At 39.0% G+C, this 21,613-nt stretch overlaps 1 protein-coding gene across 3 annotated transcripts in view; it reads left to right on the top strand.

Annotated features, from left to right (window-relative positions):
- The window catches only part of dapk1 (death-associated protein kinase 1), an 82,055-nt gene that overhangs the window by 29,472 nt on the left and 30,970 nt on the right, over positions 1–21,613 (top strand). For all 3 annotated transcript variants that reach the window (XM_030416923.1, XM_030416925.1, XM_030416924.1), the window contains 8 exons: positions 5,057–5,195; positions 8,707–8,836; positions 10,312–10,360; positions 10,549–10,575; positions 14,074–14,226; positions 18,068–18,113; positions 18,304–18,393; positions 19,293–19,385. In XM_030416923.1, the coding sequence (XP_030272783.1) occupies positions 5,057–5,195; positions 8,707–8,836; positions 10,312–10,360; positions 10,549–10,575; positions 14,074–14,226; positions 18,068–18,113; positions 18,304–18,393; positions 19,293–19,385 (727 nt within the window). The remainder of the gene's footprint in view (positions 1–5,056; positions 5,196–8,706; positions 8,837–10,311; positions 10,361–10,548; positions 10,576–14,073; positions 14,227–18,067; positions 18,114–18,303; positions 18,394–19,292; positions 19,386–21,613) is intronic.

Genomic DNA, 21,613 nt, shown 5'->3' with positions numbered 1-21,613 from the left:
GATTTTCAATTATTAACGATTATTGATCTTCCATTTAACATCAGTCAGCTGCTGAATTATTTTACTTATCTTTTGAGTAACACCTCACAGCACCTTCAATATTGTATAGTGTAACTGTAATATTAAAATTATTATTTTTTAATTTGTTTTAAATGTAGTGTTTCACTGTTAAAAGAAAGTTGCCAAGCTCAGCAGCCGGACTCATGTTAGAAGCATTGTTGGTGACGAGAACCAGGGCGTGTTTCTCTATTCCCCACTCGTCTGCCATTGCTTTGAGAAACTCTCACATATTTGCGCTTGTGTGGCTGTCATCCATAGCTTTCGCCTAAAGTACATAGGACATTAGCTTCCATTAACTGCTGACATAATGAGCTGTAACGGTCATGTATGAGATCGAATCATAATCGTCAATATTATAATCGCGATTAATCAATAATCGATTTTTTTCACCACCCCTAGTATGTAAATGAATCCATTTGAACACGGTTGCTTAAGAGCAGACAGCTTTCAGTCCTCTGCTGAAATTGTATCATTCATCCCATTAGGGAGGATCCATCGATTATCTTTTCTTTTTAGTTGATCTTTGTTTTTGTGTGGGTAGAATGAACCCAGAAGATGTAGAAGTGGACTTGTGAAGGTTGCCAGTTCACAGGTTTGGGAAAATGTGGCTGAGCATAGTCCAATTTAAAGCAAACACATTAAAGCCAATAGGTCCTGCAAAGAGCAAGTATTCTGAGTCACTTCTTCCACAATAAAAGTCAACAAGAGCAAGAAAGCCCTCACTATACAGAGCATTGAACACTTTCTAGGTATTTTGTAATGTATTTGATTGTGATTTGTGACCTTCTGTTAATGGTTTTATGTCAGTTTTGGTATAAGAATTGTCCTTAAAGCAACATTATATAGAAATTAGTAATGTTCAATGTAATGTTTGTGCTAAAGACAAACAAAGATCATTAAGGCATAACAGTGTTATGTCTTGAGACACCATTCATCCTGTTACAAGACAGAGAGTTACATAAATGATAATCATTAAAACAATAAGAGGTTGTTAATTTTTAGGAAACAGCTTGTGACTGGATGAACCAGATGACAAGGGTTGCATGCAAGTCTGCAATTTTTTCTCTCAGATCAGAGCTGAAAGACTATTATTTGCGTTATTTAAGTGATCAGATCAGATTTTTGGTCCAGACATCACAAACATATCTGCATGGGTTGCTGTGACGAGGTAGTTGTCATTATCTGTATGCTGGTGATGTGACGCTCCAGCATGGAAGCATGATTGACCATCTCGCTCCTCTCAACAGTCACACTGTCAATGTGTGGTGCTGTGTATTTCAGTGTGGCTCCAAAGACTGTTGTTCTCAGTGTTGTCAGGACCGCCCTGCTAGTAGCATCATGGATTCTGCTCAGCTGCTCCGAAGCACATCCGTCTTTCTAATTTTGACAGTGTCATTGTGTGTTGTGCTGCAAGTGACACAAAAGACACTTTGAAATCCAACTTGAATGTCCAGGGCAATCAGACTGAGACGCATCAGTAGAAGTCCAACTTGAATCACATGTTTTGATGATTTGCAAAAAAACGCATTTCACATGTTTTTTCGCTGTCCAGATTTCCTCAAATCAATCTGAAAACAATCTTTATATGCCAAAAAACAGATTTAGGCTGGAAGTCCAAACATAGCCCGAGATTTCTGTGTGGATTGGTGTAAGTTGGTGTTAGGATGGTCAGACTCCAACATCTCACTAGGGTCATCAGTGATCTGCATGGACCATAAAGCCTGTACAAGACTGGCCCATTAATTCTCCCTCTCTTCCAGCTGGCATCCATCATGTATGTTGTTTGGCTTATTTTGGCTCCATGCAACACCTCCACAGCAGCACATACTGTACCTCACACATTCAAGCATTGTTCTCACTGATCATGCTCACTTCTACACTGCATTATTAAATTGTGTCAAGTTAGATTTAAATAAAGGGTTTTTTGTAATTAACTTCTTGCAGGACTCCCTTTCACTTGCACTCCCTGAGCTGTTTTGTGACAAGGGAAACTGGGCCTTATATAGTGGTTCATTCTCCATTTCCCCACTGCTGATGTTTTGCTTGGTTTGAAAGAGTAGAGCACAGGTCTGTCTTAAAGTTTTGATGGCTACATGTCTAACATTGAGGCAAATATCTCAAAGGTGAGGGTTACATATAGTAATGGCATGATAATTATGATAATATGATAATCATGGCTTCTGTTCTGGGTTGTGGATACATGGCTTTTTATTTCCTTGTGTGTCATGGTGATTTATAACTTTAATTTAGTACTTATTGTTTTATTTATTCATTGCTATTAACTCATGAATTCCCAAACTTATCTGGGTCAAGCACTCCCTGAAATATGCACTCTAAGCCACTGACAACCACTTGATAAGATTGTCATCTAAGGAACTCATATGACGAGATATTTGTCATTGTTGTCAGTCATGCTCGTTTGTGTGGGCATGTTGATATGGGATACTGACAGACAATGAAATATGAACAAGGAAGTATAGTCTCAAGACACTAGCAGTCCATACTTCCTTGATTGCCATGTTTGATTGTATAACTATATGAAGTCGGCACAACAGCCTTCATTGTCTCCGCTCCCTCGATGCTACAAGTCCTTCAACCTGGTATGGTTGCTTACATATTTGACTGTCCAGTGCAGTTCTGTGTAGAACCAGAACTGACTTTTTGGCTGGACAACCCTGTCTGTAATTGCCTGAACTCCCTACTGCGGCACCCCCCATGTACTATTATTGGTTTAAAATCAGGATTTTAGAATTAAGGAGATCATATTTTGTTGATCCTATTTCAGCAAGCAGCTGATGACTCAGTGATGAAGCCAAGCTTATATTACTAACGCTCTGTGTCTTCTGACACACAACAGAGGACAATTTTGAGAAATTGGTTAACCTGATTTTTCAGCCTTGGGGTCTTGTAATTGACTGAGAGTTGTGACAGGGTGTGACACTACAGCTTACAAAGAGCCAAAGCAGTGAGAATTTGTATTGAGGAGTTTATTTAAAGCTACTACTAGGAGCTAGAACATTTAGTGTCGGACCGTACCACTAGACTACAGAGCAGCTTCTTTCCTCAGGCTGTGAGATTCCTCTGCTCTGTCACAAAAATGTTTTTCATTTTGTGATTTATTCAACATGTGTATCAAAATCCAACCTGGTGACAGGCAATAAGAACAGAACAGAAATAGCCACTCTTCTCACTCACGCTCTTGTTTGCATATCTAGGTCACATAGAGGCATCAGTATTGTGTTTTTATATTACATTATATTTACTGTTTAAAAACCAGTTAAAGATTACTTGTAATATTTTTAACAAAGGTAATCTTTTGGAGGAGAGGGTAAAGGTTGCCTGCTTGAAAAGTGAATCATTTTGATTAATTTGCACATCATGGTATAATTGGTAATACCAGAAATACGTTCCTGGTTCTACATAAATCACAATTAGCATTCAAAGCTGGTAGGATGACAGAATACTGTGTTTTATTTTTTTCCAGCCCAGGGCAGGTAAAACAACAAGTTACACGTGAATGCTAAAAATATTAGGCTTCATGTTGTGCCCCTTTGTCCTCCACATCCTTTCCCTCTCCTGCACTCTGGGTAAATGCAACTGTGACAGCGACTGTCCTTTGGCATAACACATTGAACGACCAGTGCTAAAAGAGGCAGAGGTGGTATGTTCGGGCAGAAACCGTCTCTTTCCTGTCTGTGAGTGTGCGTTTACACCCTGTTAACCACTGAAGCAGATGATGATGTTTGGTGGGAGGAGGGGTGAAGTTCCCAGCTGTGCAGCTGGTCTGGTGTTTCCTCCCTGAAGAGTGCGTGTGTGTGTGTGTGTCTGTGTCTGTGTGTGTGTGTGTGTGTCTGTCTGTCTCTGTGTGTGTGTGTGTTATATCCCTGCAAAAGCATTAACAGCAGTTTTTTTTTTTTTTTTTCAAAAAGTTAAGTTACATTTTATATCAATTTCAATATCAATAATGTCATTAAATGGTAGTAATGGTTGAATAAACCTTCACTGAAATATGGAGAATTGGCTGCTAAAATAATAGTTTTCATTTAACTGTTAGACTAATTCTTCACATACTGTATACTGTACAAACACGTGTTTTGATGTGTGTTTGGCTGAGTGAACACTTGACGACTGGATAAGCATGGCTGTAATTACATTATCTGCACATTTGCTCTTCTTCTGCTTTCTCTGTCTGAGTGAGTGCTGAATCATGCTCTGGTTTTATTGAAATATCTTTACTTCTGATCTGAAATTGACATGAACAGACCTCTATAAATTTCGATAGATAAAATTGTGGGTAATGTCTTGGCAGTGATGAGCAAGCACTGATGCTGATATTAACGGGCTTTAAAAGTGGATTTTTATGAGAAGCAGTATAATTAAATCCTGATAGGAGAAAATAGCCATGGCACCAAGAATTGAATTAATATTAAATCATTTACAGTATTTTGTTGAGTCTCTTTTGCCCAAAAGAGAAAAATCAGTCAGCATCGTTTATTAAACATCATGGATCAAAGTGATATTTAGTTCCAATATTTCGCTGTCTGTATGTCGTTATAAGCTTAATTTAGATGAACACTGTTGATTTTGATTTGATAAACAAGTTTTTTTATGTTTCCTTTCTTTCTCGTGTTAATGTCATCCATATCCTGACTATCATCCTTGTGAGGTCTTTTTATTCGCTTTAAGATCACATATTATTGAGACTAAAACAAACGTTAAATGTTCCAATAAAACAATCTTAGCTGAAATTTTGGGGCATATTCATTTTTTTCATATCCTCCATTGTATTTAATGGAGAATTTTCATTATTTAAACAGCGCTGGTTAAAATGCACTCTGGATGTGTAAATTGGTCACGCTCTAATGCACCGGGATGATTAGATTACATCAGCTCAGCTCCGCTAAGCAGGGATTTGTAGCTGGCTCTGATCTGAGAAATCTCGCATTTTAATTCTCTCTCTCTTTCTTTCCCTCTCTCTCTCTCTCTCCTCGTCCAGTGTGGCCGGCGGTGAGCTCTTTGACTTCCTGGCAGAGAAGGAGTCGCTGAGCGAGGAGGAGGCCACTCAGTTCCTCAAGCAGATCTTGGACGGAGTCTTCTACCTGCACTGCAAACAAATTGCTCACTTTGACCTTAAGGTACTGCCACAACTAAAGATTGAAGAAGTCATCCCTGTGTTATCCTGTCTGGTCATGTAGTCCAAACAGAGGTTCGTTCAACTTTTGGACATATTATCCATTTTGTTAGCTTGAATTAAAAATACAGTGATATTGTAATTTACAACTACACTGTGCCCCAATTCTATATTATACTAGTGCTACAAGGATTTTGAAGATGTGGTACATTGACATTGGAAAATGAGTTTGAAGAGCTTCAGAAATAAAATAAGGAGTTGATTATATGATGAATCCACTGACAAAAGTAAAATGTTACTTATTTTGATAATTGATTAATTACTTTAGTCTTTAATTAATCTCCAAACGAGATTAAATGTGAGGATTTGCCACTTTTTTTGCCTTTTGATAGTGTAGTGTAGATAACTGAATACCTTACTGTTCTGGACTGATGGTAAAACAAGGAATTTGGAGATGCTACCTTGGGCTCTGGGAAATAATATTGTAATCAGTACTTTCAGATATTTTATTGACAGAATGATCGGCCTAAAAAACACACAGCAGATTGTTGCAACCCATTGAGTATATGCCTAAAAGGCAGTATACGTTGATTTTATGTGCTGTTGGAGACCGTATTGTCCGAAAAACACAATTTGCTTCTCATAGTAGTGACGTTCTCTTTGGGTTCCCCAGTAAACCATGACCGCGTGACAGCGAGTCAGCATGCACGGTTTCAGGACCCTGAAACTGAAGCAGCTAACTGGAATTCAGCCATCATTAACCTGCTCCTGCTGTGACCTGTCAAAATGTCAGCTTTGTAATTCCTAATGAAAATGAAAATAACTACTCGGAGCTGTTAAACATTGAAAGAATTTGCTCATGCAGGAGATCTTAGAAAAGAAAGGTCCTGACACATTTCACTTTCAGTTCCATTGACAGTGGCATCCCATGGTCGAAGTTTGATTGACATCTATTGCGTCACTGTGTGTTCGTGCAAAATGATTAAACGTTGTCCATCGACACTAAACTCACATGTGTCCTTCATAGACCCTCCGTCAGTTCCAACAAATGCAAATGAGACTTTTGAAGTGATGAGTTTCAGTAGTGTCCTCAAAACTAGAACCAAAACAGAAATTATGAAAAGAAGAGATGCACTCTTGCGATGATTGTGAGATAGCCATGAAAACACTTGGGATGGTCATGTTCACACGGTCAAGGTCATGTTAGGTTTAGAAAAACACAGCCGAAAAGACTCCTCCTGTATATTTGCCAGACGAAAGCCCCAAATATTTCCCTCTTATCAGAGGTCACAGTTAAGTGTTGCCTGTTGCACAGCCTCCTGGAGTACCTCACATTCATTATCCTGAAGCTCAGTGGAGAACTCGATTTGAAGCATTAAATGAATGCAATTCTTTTTTTCTTTTTTTTTCATCGACCAGCCTCTTTTGGACCTCTCCTTTCTATCCATGTTTTTATGTTTGAGGATAATTTTCTTGACTTATTTGTTTAGGCTTATTTTTGAATTCTCTACCTCTTTAATCATGGAGTGTGCGTGTCGTTTAAAACTCTGGAGGGAGAAATGAGTAACGGTCACGGTGGACTCACAGCACACCAGCACAGACACTCTGTACGTGAGGTTCTTGGACATTCAACTTGTATTGTTCTGATACTTGTTTACTTAAATCTCAATCAATATCATTGATCAGTTGCCCACTTACGGCTGCACACATGGCGTCTCCAGAAGAAACGGTCCAGACTGAGTCCTCCACTTATAGAATAATGTAACTGAACAGTCATGCATCAGTGCTCAGGACATTAAGCCTCCAGGTTTGCAGAAAAAAATAACCTGCCCAGCCAGCCACTTCTGATCAATGCTGCAGCTTTTACCACACACTACAGCCTCCGCTTTGGATATTAGCTGCTGTTATTCACTGTTTAGCAGTGACTCATATCAAGGCGTCATTGGTTAATTTGAATGACTTTACAGTCCTGCAGTATTCAACTCAAAAGGGTAGAGGTTCATTGTCTTAATTTGCTATCTTCACCCATATTCTTGATAGCGTCTCGTCTTTGTTAACATATTTTTTCTTGTGTTTGGCATCATTTAGAAGACATGTAGTCAAGTATAGTTCAAAGCTATTTAAACAGCTTTTTATGTCAATATTGTGGAGCCATAATAAAACAATGACAGCAGGAGTAGATTCAGGGACAGAAATTAAAGCACCCCAGATGTTCTCTCTAACCTCTTTAAACTGCCGTTACACCATTTAGAATGAAATTGCCTGACTGAACAAGGCAGTTTTCAGCAAATTATTTTCATTTTAGAGTCAAATCAATTTTGCAGAGACAGTAATATTGCCAATCGATGTGCTTATTATACTCAAGAGGCCTATATGTTGGGCAGGATAGACTAATGATGTCTGACTCATTGCCAGTCATCTGATATACAATTTGTATCTGGACTGAAAGACCAAAGTGATTTAAAGTCAGCTCATCTTTAATGGAAAACAGTGAGAAAGACCCAGTTTGTAAATATCCCTCCCACTCCAATCTTCTATAATGTCATTGTTTATCAATACAGATTTATGCTCTAATCCTTGTGATTTTCGTTACGCCGTGGAGAAATCTCTAGGGAAACATGTTTCTGTTAATTGCCTGCTGTAAAATTCCTACTTTGCTTATGCCTTAAGCAGTGGTGGGAGATGTATCCAGATCTTTTGATTAAGTAAGAATACTTATACCGTAGTGTAAAAATACTGCTACAATTTAAAGTCCTGCATAGGTAAAGTGGAGTTTTTAAAGGACTGCAATTAATGATTATTTTCATTATGCTTAATTTCTCTATTATTTGATTGATGGCTTGGTTTGTAAAAATTCTGCTCGTTCATTCCAGTATTAACTTAAGCTTATGAATGTTTACAAAGCAGGGAACAAAACCACTGAGCTGAGCTGGAGTTTGATGGTATTTTCTCAGCTCCCCCTGTTGCTGCCCACAGCCAATCTGCTCCTGTTCCTTCTCAGACTAAATCCTCAAGCTCGAGTCATAGTCTGGCTGAAAGGATGAGGTTTGGAGAGAAGATGGCTTCGTCTAAAAGAGGCATTGTGTCCTTAGGAATGTCCGGCTTCTGTTGTTTGGCTTTGCTTAAAGCGCATCTTTGCCGTCCTTTCCTCTCTCCCACTTCCTCGAGAGGTTTTAACTTGTGTTTTGCATGGGATTTCCATGGCTGATGAGCCTCCTTCCTGCCAGCCTGTTCCTGGTTTTGTGTCTGACTATACTGCTCGCTCTGTTGTTTACACGTAGTTTGAGTCATACACAGATAATTTAGAGAGAGAGTTTATCAATATTCTTCTATTAATTTCTCTCTGAGAATCATATGCATCGTATGTTCCTCATTTAAATCGCAATGTTTTATAAAAATGTCCAGGTTGTCACTCGACCTCTCCCTGCCTCATGTCTGTCTTATCTGTCTCCTGATCTGTTTCCTTCTCGATCTCACTCTTTTGACTGACTGTCGTTTTATTTATTTTTTTCAAGCCGGAGAACATCATGCTGCTGAGCCGCTCAGTGCCTCACCCTCGCATCAAGATAATTGACTTTGGACTGGCCCACAAGATTGATTTTGGCAATGATTTTAAAAACATTTTTGGAACTCCAGAATTTGTTGGTCAGTATTTCTTTGTCTTTGTGTGTTTTTGAAAATTCACGCTCCGTTTCGTCCTTCCTGATTTTCTTGTTCTGCAAATATCTGGTGTTTTGTTGAACACATTCTGCTCCAATGAGTTTGCACAAATATCTCTGTAATGTACGTAACACACATAAGCAAACAATCACCACACCACCCTGTTTTCCTGGCTTTATCCCAGGGGTTGCCTATTGTGAGAGCAGGTGCCAACTGTGCCATAGGGACTAAGTAAGAAAGATCTGATAATAGACTGGAGATTATCAGAACTGCTCCTTTTTGCCAACACAAACACACTCACACACTCGTAGACACATCTCTGGCTCTGTCCCATCTCCCCTCACCTACCCCTCTGCCCGGAGCAGCTGCCAACACTCCCAGTCCCCCTCGGCCCGATGCCAGTGCCCACTACTATCATCATCCAGGCCAAAGCTGGAGCCTGTTCCCAGTTCAGCAGGGTGGCAGTGAGCAAATGGTCTAAATAAAGATCATGTGGCAGAAAGCCGAAATCATGATTTGATTTGCTGGAAAACTGGCCTAACTGCTCTGAAATTCATCAGGTGTGAATGAAATTAAAGGGTTCGGAAAATGAATCCTCATTCATGTAAAATATGCTTTAATGAGTTTTGCTTTTTTAAATTACACTCCCTCTCCCGAGTCATCATGCAAAATGAACTCATAAACATAATACACATTTGTTTAGATATAGATGATATAAGTATCTCTGTTCATTGCAAAGAATACTTTTATTTCTTGAGTGTTCTTCAGTGTCATTGTTATCCTGTATTATTTATCTGTACAGCAATGGCTGCACTGCAAGCAGGAACTGCCATATGCTAATTAAGGTTACTTTTAATTGTCCCAATTTTATGAAATGTAAGCAAATATATGCTAAAGTGATTTGCAGCATTATGCTTACTGTTTATATTTCCCTGAGCCCTCAATCTTATGGGAATTGTATTTTCAACACTTGATAAACTAAATACAAGTAAGACAAAGAATAATCAGAATTACAGAATTTATTTATATTAACATAAAACATATGATATGTTAATATATGTTGGTCCAGTTTCATCTGAGGGGTGCATCCAATCTGGTTTTGTTTAAATTTGAGTAAAAATGAATGTACTGATTCACTGCTAATTATTCACACATCTGACAAGAAAAGAAGAAAAATAATCACAGTCCTAGCAGGTGTGATTTAAAAAAAAACAGTAGCTTTTACAGTACAACAACAACACCTCTAAAGGAACAACAACAACAAAACAATCTGTGAACCTAACAGATTTAAACACACTCCTCAAGTAGGCATTGCATAAAGAGAAATAAGTAAATTGATTTGTAAGGGAGAGAAATAATCAGAGAAATTCAAGGGAAAGGTAAAGTGTGTGTGTTCTATGTGCTGTTAGCATGTTGACCTGATTATTCATAGTGTTCTGTTTTCTGCATTTGCCTCACAGCTCCAGAAGTAGTCAACTATGAACCTTTGGGCTTAGAGGCAGACATGTGGTGAGTAAATAAAAACTCTATCCTGCCCATCACTATGATCTCCATATGCTGTTTGTGTTTGTTCTTCTTTCTGAAGAGCAGCTGCTGTTAGATAAACGTATGTTTTGCTTGATGCTCTGCAAGCTGTTTTGAGTCGAGATGAATTGGTTGGTGTTAAAAATCTCTCCTCTTTCTCTGCCTCTCCTCAGGAGTGTCGGTGTGATAACCTACATCCTGTAAGTATCTGACATGCCACCAGTGATTATGGATAATGTGAAATGTAAAACATTTATGTAGGAAACATGCATCAGCGCAGGGTTTTTACAACAGTGTCCAACATGTTTGTGTTCGCATTTATTTGCAACCTCCAGGGCGTCTTCACTCACTGACATGACAGAATGTTTGTCAGGGTTACTGGCTGTTCTTTGACCTCTGTGTCATTTAACCAGCTGAGGTGTATGCTGCTTGTCTTGAATAATGAAGCAGCCTGCAGCAGGGACTGTCAAGCATATTTAAACAGCATTTTCAGTGCATTTCAATATGGATTTGTTTCAGCAGTTGCGTGAATTTTGTGGTTTCGTTTCATTTCAAGAGGTCCCGTTTGCCTGATTAGACTGAGATGAACTTCCTATTAAATATCCAAAATCTGTGAGTCATTATTGACTGCACTATGGAGGCGCCTTCTTGACCATAGTTACTGAGTTATTTGAACAATAGTATGTTGTTTTTCTTCCTCTTGAGACCAGCGGGGAAAGTCTATTTACAAGAACTTTACTTCAGAAATAGTGTGCTTTCACTCTACTCATTTATTTTAAAGTAGAGATACACCGATTGCAATTTCCTGAACTGAAAATTAATGTTGGTAAATTTATTGAAAAATGGAATTTAAGTTTCTCTTGATAAGCATTAACACAGTGTAAAGAAGTATATTGGACTTAGTTCAGACAATGGAGCCTCTGTTTTTTAATTTGCATTTATAATCCTCGACTACAGTGTTTTAATTTCCAAAGGAAGACCAACACAACAGAGCTATCTAACAACACATCATGTCCATGACCATCAACTCGAGTAATGTCCTTGTCTTCACCCCGCTCTGTGTCTGTGTGGACCTGCATTGAAACACAAACACCCACAGAGACAGGCACACCAGCCAGTCGCCGGTCATGTCCGGTCAGGCCAAATCCGGTCGATAGGTGCACCTCTTATATAAACCCTTTTGCTAAATTGCAGATTGATCAATACAAAACATAAAGGTCAAAAACATTATGATGTATCATTAGTGATTAAACTACTCAACACAAGATGTTCATTATTGGCCATTTTTCTTCTTTATCAAGCTTTTTACACTTAAAAGTTGTAACATTTCCCACTGCAGCAGTTCACAGTTTAGTTTTTGTCTTGCACTGTTGATGGCTGAGAATCTGCTTCTCATAATTGAATGGGAGAAAATGTAAATGTTTTGGCTGCCTTAGGCTAGATTAGCTAGTTGACTCTGGACTCTGGACTCCAAGGTCTGGTAAGTCTTCTTTGTTTTTGTCAGCATTTAATGAAGGTGATGTGACCTCAGAACAGAAGCCCTGATAAGAAGGTCCTCTTTGAATCACAATCTATAGATACAACTCACTGTGACCTGGGACAGCCAGACTACCTCAGAGGCTGTTACAAAGCTATACAAATGTAGCGTTAAAATGTTTCACATGTGTGGCATATTTACTTATAATACAGTTAACCAATTGATCTATAAAAAAAACAACTTCATCTTCTACAGCCAAGGGCTTTCATTGAACTAGCGAGTGTTCTTCAAGCAGCCATCTGCAGACATGTCAGCACAGTTTAATTCAGCAGCGAGAGAGAAGTTCATGCCCTTGGCGACCCACAGCTTAACTGCTTTTGTGCTCTTGATGATGCTGTCCTCCTCTCTTTAAACCCAGCTGAGCTCCCACACACCTTTATCCTTCAGAGAGACACCTACACAAGGCCAAACAGAAAAGTTGTGCACAAAACTGCACATTAGGTGCATTTGCCCACACAAACATGTGGAGAGCTCTCATCAAAACACAGTGAGGTAAATAAAGGGAATCTTGAGGTAAATGTCAGCACGAATGTTATCTAATTTTTACATAATAAGGACCTACAAATGTTATACTCTTAATTTTAGACGAGTGATACAATGATGCATTATTTTGTCTCTACATTTCATGAACATATATGTCTGCACAAGTACACCCTGTACACATGCACACAGTCTTCGTTCACACTGTCCACCCACACAGCTGTCACAGCTCTGCATGGCAAGGTAGAAAATAGATTGTTCACTGCCTATTATCACCGCCGAGCAAAAGTGAGGTGCACTCACTGCTCATCTCCTATTGCAAAAGAGAAAAACAACACGAGGGGGTGAATAATTGGCTGTGAATAATTGAATAAATGATTTGGGCTGATTTTCGGGGAGCATCTCCAAACTCTTAATGGGAGTATTCTGCATGAGTGATGACCTGTTGTTCACTGTAATAAGAGCTGCACAAAAAGCTCCATTAGGAAACTCCAAGTAGTTGCAAAAGATGCTGCTGTAAGGTTTCCATATTTGAGTATTTCAAAGACTTCACGTGTCTGTGATAATGTAACCTGAAATCATTTGGGTAAATGTGGCGAATCAGCAAGCTGTGGTGTGACCTTCTGCTCTGCTGGAGCCTGAATTTGGGTTGTAGATTAGAAGGGCGTGATTCAGCATTAAATTGTGCATACTGCCTCTTTAAGTCTCATTTGGGAAGCATTTTGGAATATAGTGGTTAAAATGTTGCCCCAGAATCCTGACTTAACACTTTCTTGCTGGTTTTACTGCCTGGCTTGGTGAAGAATTGCCTTAATTACTTGTTTTGTTGCGAGCAGCTGCACCTTACACAGTCAGTAAATTCATACATTTCCACTCAACTTGAGCTTGACCCGCACCACCTCCATGTCTGTCCCAGCTGGCATGTTAATTAGCGGCTGGTGTTGACGAGCTGAAGAGGTTGCAGCGGAAAAGTGAAGGCCAGGAACTGCCTCAGCGTGCATGACCGCTCAGCCCTGTATATGTCTGTCTTGAGTTGTCTATTAAGACGTGTTTTTGTCTCATGCTGCTGTGCACATTATTTCCTTGCTTAATCTGCTTTCAATTATGTGTACATTCAATTAAGAGGTGTGAAGTAGCATTAGAATTTCTGCACTCAAACCCCTCGCACATTCAGTGGATCTGAGAGCCGTCCAGGTGGCATCCCTGCAATGGTGTTTGACTAGCACACCAAATGCTTGAGTTTGATAGCAAGGCTTGACTAATGAGTCACCATTAGTTTCTACACGGCTCTGTAATCACATTCCCCGCATTAGCAAGTAGTAAGGTCTCAGTTTCGGTTTAAGGGGCCAAACCTAATCAGCGCCGGGTGAGTTAGTGTTTGAACTGAAATCCAGTGCCTCCCTTGTTCCCTTTGATTACAAGAACCACTGGGACAAGTTAGCTGCTGAGAGAGCCTCACTGTTGTTTAAATATATTAGATTGGAGGTTACAAAGTTGTGGCTTAAAGCATAAATGTGGTGCTTAACATAGAAAAAAAAGATTCAAATGATTTCGGTAAATTCTTTGATTATCATATATTCAAAACAGGTGTGTGACTGTATTGTCTTTCTCACCTCTTTTCTAAACAACAGTCAGTGTGTGCACCTCTAACCTTAATGTTAACCTCTCTCCTGTCATCTAGTCTGAGTGGTGCCTCTCCGTTCCTGGGTGACAACAAGCAGGAGACTCTGGCTAACGTGTCGGCCGTGGACTATACGTTTGACGAGGAGTTCTTCAGCAACACCAGTGTCCTGGCCAAAGACTTCATAGCAAGGCTGCTTGTCAAAGACCCAAAGTATGTATGATCTCGCTTCCTGATATTTAAGACAGGGATGTAACCTGTTATTCTTGTCACTACAGGAAACAACAACAGCAACCAATTTTAATGACAGGGCTCGCCTTCCTGTGTGTAAAACAAGTCTCCCTGACTGTATTTAGCTGGGGCCCCTTTGCTGCATCCTGACTTTAGCCCCGCATGAGATGATTGTGATTGTTCAGAGCATTTTTTCCCCTGTAGCAGAACATTAATCGATACAGGCAGACTTGTCTGCACTGTTGTGATTATACAGTAGTTCTTGCTATGCAAAACTAGAGAAGAGATTGTTTTCATGATTTATTATTTTTTTGATTATTTTTCTTTGATTTATTAAGTTAATGAAATGTAAAAAAAAAAAAAAAAAAAAAAAAAGTCAAATGGCCATCAGTATCAAATCCTGCAGTCCAAATTGAAGTCTTCAAGTCATTTGTTTTATCCAGTCAATCCTCCATAAAATGTCTGTCTGGCCTTTTTGCTTGATGACTGCATTGGAAATCATCAAGACAGTGAGGCTCTCTCATCAGCTAACTTGTCCCAGTGGTTTGCAAACAATGAATTTGTTGACTTTTGATCACAGAGATGTTCATCGGAGCTCTGGCAACGCTCGGACATTGTTTTAGTTTGTTATTTGCATCATCTCATTGTTTTGGAAAATGTACTTGATTGACACCTTGAATGGCTGGTTGGCATTTTCTGTCAGTGGATTAGCTGGTATCAGATAATCTTTTCAGCACAACAGTGAACCAATCAGTCAGTTCAACTCCGAGTAAAATGCTCCAATTCTCAGATTAGAGATTCAGATTATTCCAAGTTTTTGATTCAAGCATACATGCATCCATTTTGGCGAATTACAATCTGAAGTTCATGTTTATGAGTACATCTGTAAAAAGAGTGTCAATGTGGGTCTTCAAATTAAAAAGACAGCAACTGTTTGATAGATTACAAATGTAATGTAGCAGAATTGATAAACTGTTTCATCATATCCCCATCATTGTATAGCCCAGCAAGTGCTGAGAAAATTATGCATGTGTGGACTAGAAACTCCAAGTTGTAGCAAAACTGTGTTTGAAAGTTTGAAAGACTTTACACGTCTGAGGTAATATAATCTGAAATAATTTGGGTAAATGTGGTGAATCGGCAGCAGTGGTCTCTTCTGCTGGAGCTGTAATTTGGGTTGTGGATTTTAAGGTGGTTGTGATTCAGCATTAAATTGTGCATATTGCTCCTTTAAATCTCAGTTCATCGTATCTCCATCGCTGTATACAATCTATAGTAATTTACTATAGAATACATCATTCTGAATATTTTCTCTTGTATTCATCACAATTTTTAAAAGTCTAAAACGCTGACTAGAACATTTAATAGGCCCACTGCAGTCATGTATATAATATAATCAAACTCCTTTGTCACTTGAGAGGATATGGTAACTAAAACTTTGAACGTCTCTTAATTATAATAGTGTTGCTCTAGCAACAAGTGAATGTCTGCAGCTACACTTCAAAGACAGTTCATGCCATCAAAACTCTTATTCTTACATTTTCATTAGAACAATAGAGCGAAAGTGAGGGGGCTGAATAATTATAGGTGTGGAGATGATTACATTTCGACAGGATAAAGTGAGAAAAGGCACGGGCTGTATTAAACTGACAGTGGGCGAAAGAGGAGAGTGACTTTACAAACCTGAAGTAATGGGGCTTTTAGAAATCCCTGAGTGAGTGCATCAAGATGGAACGGCTTTTAATTGATCTACACAGTGAGCAGGCATGGATCCACTCGGCTGGCAGGAAGATTAATGAAGACTCCCTTAAAGAAGACGCGAGTAACTGTTTAATAATGCTCACCATGACACTGAAGTGCACCAGCATAGTCACTGTAAATGTCAATCTGTAATCGTCCATTTTCTCAAACTATCACCCCCCTGTCAGTGGATTGAAAGTTTGTTGATTTTTACTACGTGTGTGTGAGCACATAGTGGCCTCAGTTAGAAACAGGGATGCGGTAGTGACGAGAGGAAGTCGTTTGTACTGGACTATAGCAGTTTCCCTAAAGGTCATGTTGACTTGGTGAAAAAACAATGCCTTGTTGTTTTTACAGTGAGTTTAGAGCAGGTGTGATTCAGGATGTGGCAGTGAGGGACTAAAGGAAGTTGTATCTGCAGTCTCAACCACACCAGTTCCCTTAAAGAGTGGCTTGACTTTTATTGAATGTCAGATGGAAATTGTAAATTATTGACATCAGAGCAGTAGACTGTTGATTCTGTTAACCTTCTGTTTCCATGGATGTTCCCAAGTTTGTCTCAGAACCATATTTGAGGTGTTGTTTAGGAGTACGAAGAGTTTCAAAGAGGAAATGATATGTTTTAGGTCAACAAAGAATGAGAATGAGCTGGGAGGAAATTAAGTAGATTACCCATTAATATTCACAAGGATGCAGCTGACTGATAAAATTATCTTCATTATCAATTAATGTCAGAGATCGGATGTGTTTACTTGTCTAACCAACAGTTTGAAACCCAAAGATTATCAGTTAACAATGCTGGAAAACTGATGAAGGCAGAAAAGTTAATTAGTTAGTAATTATTGCTTGAAAAATAACCTCAATGAATAATCCACTCCGAAAATAGTTGCCATTGCCATAATGTTCTGTCATCAACCACATCATTAATTGACCAGTCCTTTTATCTTTATATTTATAGATTTTCCCCATAACACAGTGTCAAAATGAGAATATTAAAACCCTGTTGGCTGTGTTGTTGTTTACACAATTAAGGATCCATTCTAAGTCGTACGTCTGTGAGTTTAATGACTTAGCAGGCACTTAAACACTGTAACATATGTTGAGGTAGGATTGATTTTTTTTTTTGCTGGAACATCATGCATTTTTTTTTTTTTTTTTTCAGTATCTGTCAATTCAACTGAGGAGCCTCATTATAAGGAATAAGGTGGCTGCACACCAGTCAGTTACTGGTGTGTTTGAGTCACACTACCGAAAGAAAAAACTTTACCAAGTGTTAATATAATTCTTGATGCTTATTAGGCTTAGGGTGGATAATGATAATTTTATACCATGGTGGGATATTAGTACCTCACAACTGTATTATGATAACGTCCTTGCAGCTAAATGGGAGTGACACTGTCTTCAATCCATCTGCACACAGCTGTGTTTTCTGTCTGTGTTAATGTAATCCCTCGTTCAATTTATCCACGGCTTTTATGGACTGTTTAAAGCAATCAGTGTCTCTGACTCAGTCAGGGAGACTGTTGCCTTCATCACAGTTGTGCAGATATAATGCACGTAGCAGTGCTTATGGTGTCTCTTAAAACCACTGGTTCTCTTGAAGGGGATAAGAAGAACAGTCATATTAAAGAGACAGAAATTTGCTCTCATCCATGCGTGGGTCGTGGCATATAAAATCCAACCCCAGTTAGTTTTCAACACACAATGATTGTGTGTCAAGACACCATTAGGAACACAAGATGCTTCCTGGTGTATTTTTTATAATCTACAAGCCCATGTTTATTAAAGGCTTTATTTATTTTTCACCACCCACTTGAGTGCCTGAAGGTGGATTTTTAAGCTACATATCACCTATGAATGAGGGCATGTTTTCTTTTCTTTGAAATCGAAAAAGTTTACATTAATTTATAATACTGGTAAAGGTGAAGTCTGCTTATATCTCTGTGTTGCTTTGCCCATTACAATGCTGCATTACACTAGAAAGCACTGAATGAGCCTGTTAGCCATCAACTCTGGAACTGCTAAATACGGTACCTAAAAATGCTTAAATTTCTCTTAATCTTTATGCATTTTCTCTCCACAGAAAGAGAATGACAATTCAGGACAGCCTCCAGCACCCCTGGATCAAGGTTGGACTCTTTTGCTAACAGACTTTATAAAAAAATTCAAATGTTCTCTTTTGATTTTCTGACATGTTTTGGGTTTATAAACTGAATGTTGGCAAGCCTCAGCTAATTGATTCTGTACTAAATTTATCTTTGCCAAATATAATCTCATAAGATTTCTTTATCAGTACATGTATTGTGTTTGTGAAATTAGCCAAAAGACACTCAACAAGCACTGAGCAGAAAGGAGTCGGCTGTCAACATGGAGAAGTTCAAGAAGTTTGCAGCCCGAAGGAAATGGAAAGTAAGTGCCTTTCTTTAATATTGTCTCAAGCAACAGGAAGGACAAATTAGTGCACATTTACTAAACTTACCCAGTAACTCTTCAAATCCCCTGAACACTGCACATTGATAGCTTCTTGCCAAAATCCCCTCCTCAGACATCAGTGCTGCAGGCTCTCTATAAGCATCAGACTTACTGCCAGTGCTGCTTTAGTGGTCGTCTCCTTGTCTGTTTTGGTTCGTCACGGCTGACCCAGCACTGCTCCCGGCCTGCAAGAAATGCAGTGATTGTTTGTCTGTGGTGGTTTGGCGGTGCTGTCATGCCATGTCTCTGTCATCTGCTCAGGCTGCCACTAAGAGTTTGGCACACCGGCAGCTTCTGGCTTTTCAGTAACCTTGATTTCACAAGAGGTTTATGTATTTCCACACATAAAAACTGACGAGGCATGTGCAGTAAATACAGTTTGTGAGATTATGAAATATCCCTATATGTTTTTTAAACGATTGGGAGAAAATAGAAAACGGCTATAATCAAGTCAGTTCTGTTGATGTCTGTTTAGTCCAAAAGAAAATAGAGCTTTGTAGGGACATTTTGTAATAAAAGTTGTGAGCCCAATTTCCCCTTTTTGTGTATAAACCTGTATATATTTAACTTGGCTTATTTGCTTTTTTACATTTATTTGGCAAAAGGGCATGCAGTGGACAAGTGCCAGTAACCTCAGCTCTAAAATGATTGAAAACACAGATCCCTTGCACAGTTCCATACTGAAGTCTTCACTTTTTAAACTTGTCGAATAGCAGAAAATTGCTGTATGTCTACACCTTCTTGCCTTTTCATGAACCTCTTAACGCAACAACACAAATGGCATTAACTTGTTCTATTTCGACTCATTCATGAACCGCCATTCTTCTCTTTTCCAGCAATCCGTCCGACTTATCTCCTTATGCAACCGTTTGTCCCGCTCCTTCCTGTCCAGAAGCAACATAAGTGTGGCACGCAGTGATGACACGTTGGTAAGTCCTGGAGATTTGCTTCTATGTTGTGCTTAGACTGATGGACAAAATGTCTGAACAAGTACAAACAGACGTTATAGCACGGGGCAGCCAAGATCTTGATCCAGATTAATTTAGTTGATTGGGTTTGCAACTATTAACAACATCAAGGATTTCAAACTGCACTTGGGTAAAACATCAACGATCTAGAAGAGAACCATTGCTTTTGTCTCAGCAGTCCTATCCAGTCTTTAATATAAGCCAACTAAACCTTATTGACAGTAGACTGGCATCTTAATGAGTTTCAGATTGCTGTTATTGAAGTGCATTTTAGTATTAGGACCCTAAGCTCTTAGTTACAGCTCTGGTATTTCTATTTCGACAATCTCTCTGAGAATCTTGAGCTCCTACATGTAATTGATCCTTCCTCATTTCCCCCAAGTGCCACAGGTCAAGTGTTTGTAGAATTGTTGGAATTTCACCGTGTGTAACCATAACACCAGGTTGAGCTAACAGGAATGTGCCTCCAGAGAAGGAAACTGTTGGAAACACAAGTCTGCTCGTATGAATTTGCTCACAATTAGTGGCACATAAGTAAGCCTTTATGTTATTTGTGTGTCTATTGATATCGACAAGCCTATGTGATGTAAACACTGCACCCTCGGTGAGAGAGGCTTAATCATTTACAAAGAACTGCAAGCAGGCCAAGGCCAGGTCTGTTTCCTCATCAAAGGATTACATAGCGACTTCCTTGTGTCACAGGTGAGCTGGCAGGTAGAGCTACACATTTGCGGATGTTGCGGCCCCTGCAGTCCACAAGCGGAACTGTGGCAGCTGACGTTTACAGTACAAGCTTTCTAATAGATCTTTATTGGCTGCGCAGTACCAGGGTTAGGAGCTTTACTTTAAGACAAAGGGGTGGGCTTTAGTGCAGCCACCCCTCTGTAAAATTTCAACTAAGAAGTTGTTTGTATTCTGTGTCAGAGGCTCTCTGTGAGGGAGGAGGTAAGTCGGTCAAGGGGGTATGAGAGGTGAGAAAGGATTAGCAGTTAGGCTGAAACTAATGATTGTTTTCATGACTCGTTTAATCTGTAAATCATTTTTGATTAACAGTTTAGTCTTTAAAATGTGCCAATGTAGATTTGAGAAGTGGGATGAGACCCTGGTTACAGAAGTAATATCATCGCAAGTTTTCTTTTCCTTAGAAGCTCAATTCTTCTCAACATAGAAACACAGGAGTTACTGGGATACTTTCATCATACTATAGATTTATGTTATGAACATCAGTTTTAATATTTTAACATCTCTAAATACTTGTATTGTCAAAATTATCCATATATTTATATGTCTCGATTCTTTATTTTTAGAACAGTTTCAATACTCTGTTATGGAGGACCAAACCTGACATAAGTATAAATAAATAAATAAATAAATAAATGCATAAATAAATACATAAATAAATAAATGCTGAAATAAATGTATAAATAAATAAATGCATAAATAAATACATGCATAAATAAATGAATAAATAAATAAATGCTGAAATAAATGTATAAATAAATAAATAAAAGTATAAATAAAAGAATAAATGCTTTTTATTTATTTATACATTTGTTCACCTACATTTATTTATTTCTGTATTTCTGTTCACCTACATTTATTTATTTCTGTATTTCTGTGTCCATATGTAAATGAGGAGGTAGGAGGTCCTAACCTCAGTCAAGAGCATGATTGGTTACAGGAGTGTGCTCGATGAGGGTCTACTACTTCTGCCTTACTAGCAGCGCTGATTCCTGTACACTGTACAGGAATGTTGCTGGCTACCAGCAAGCCCGCTCAGCTAACTGTTAGCTGCAGTTGTTGACATTTGTTCATGTAGCTATGGTATAGTTATGAATTTGACTGGCGTTCATTTTAACTTGCGAGGGTCCCAGGTGTGCTGGTGGTCTGGTTTGAGAATCCCGTCTGGAGAGAGAGGGCTCCTCAACCATGTCCGCTAACCAGGAAAAACATTCTGTTCATCGCTCCAAGTCATGTATATGTGTATCTAGACGAGCGCTACAGAGCACAAATCGTCCAAAAGTGCATGTTGTCGGTCTCATATCTTTGTCGTGAATGTCTGTACTCTCAAATAACTCATGGGTGGAACAGGCTGAGGCATTTGTTCACGCCGAGCGGCTCGAGAGCGGAGTAGAGACCCCTTTTAGCTCTTATGTTAGCTGTTAGCTGCTCGCTGTAGCGCAGCGTCC

This window comes from Sparus aurata, chromosome 5 (genome assembly GCF_900880675.1).
Source record: "Sparus aurata chromosome 5, fSpaAur1.1, whole genome shotgun sequence".
NCBI classification, from domain to species: domain Eukaryota; kingdom Metazoa; phylum Chordata; class Actinopteri; order Spariformes; family Sparidae; genus Sparus; species Sparus aurata.
This window is presented reverse-complemented; position numbering and strand designations above follow the sequence as displayed.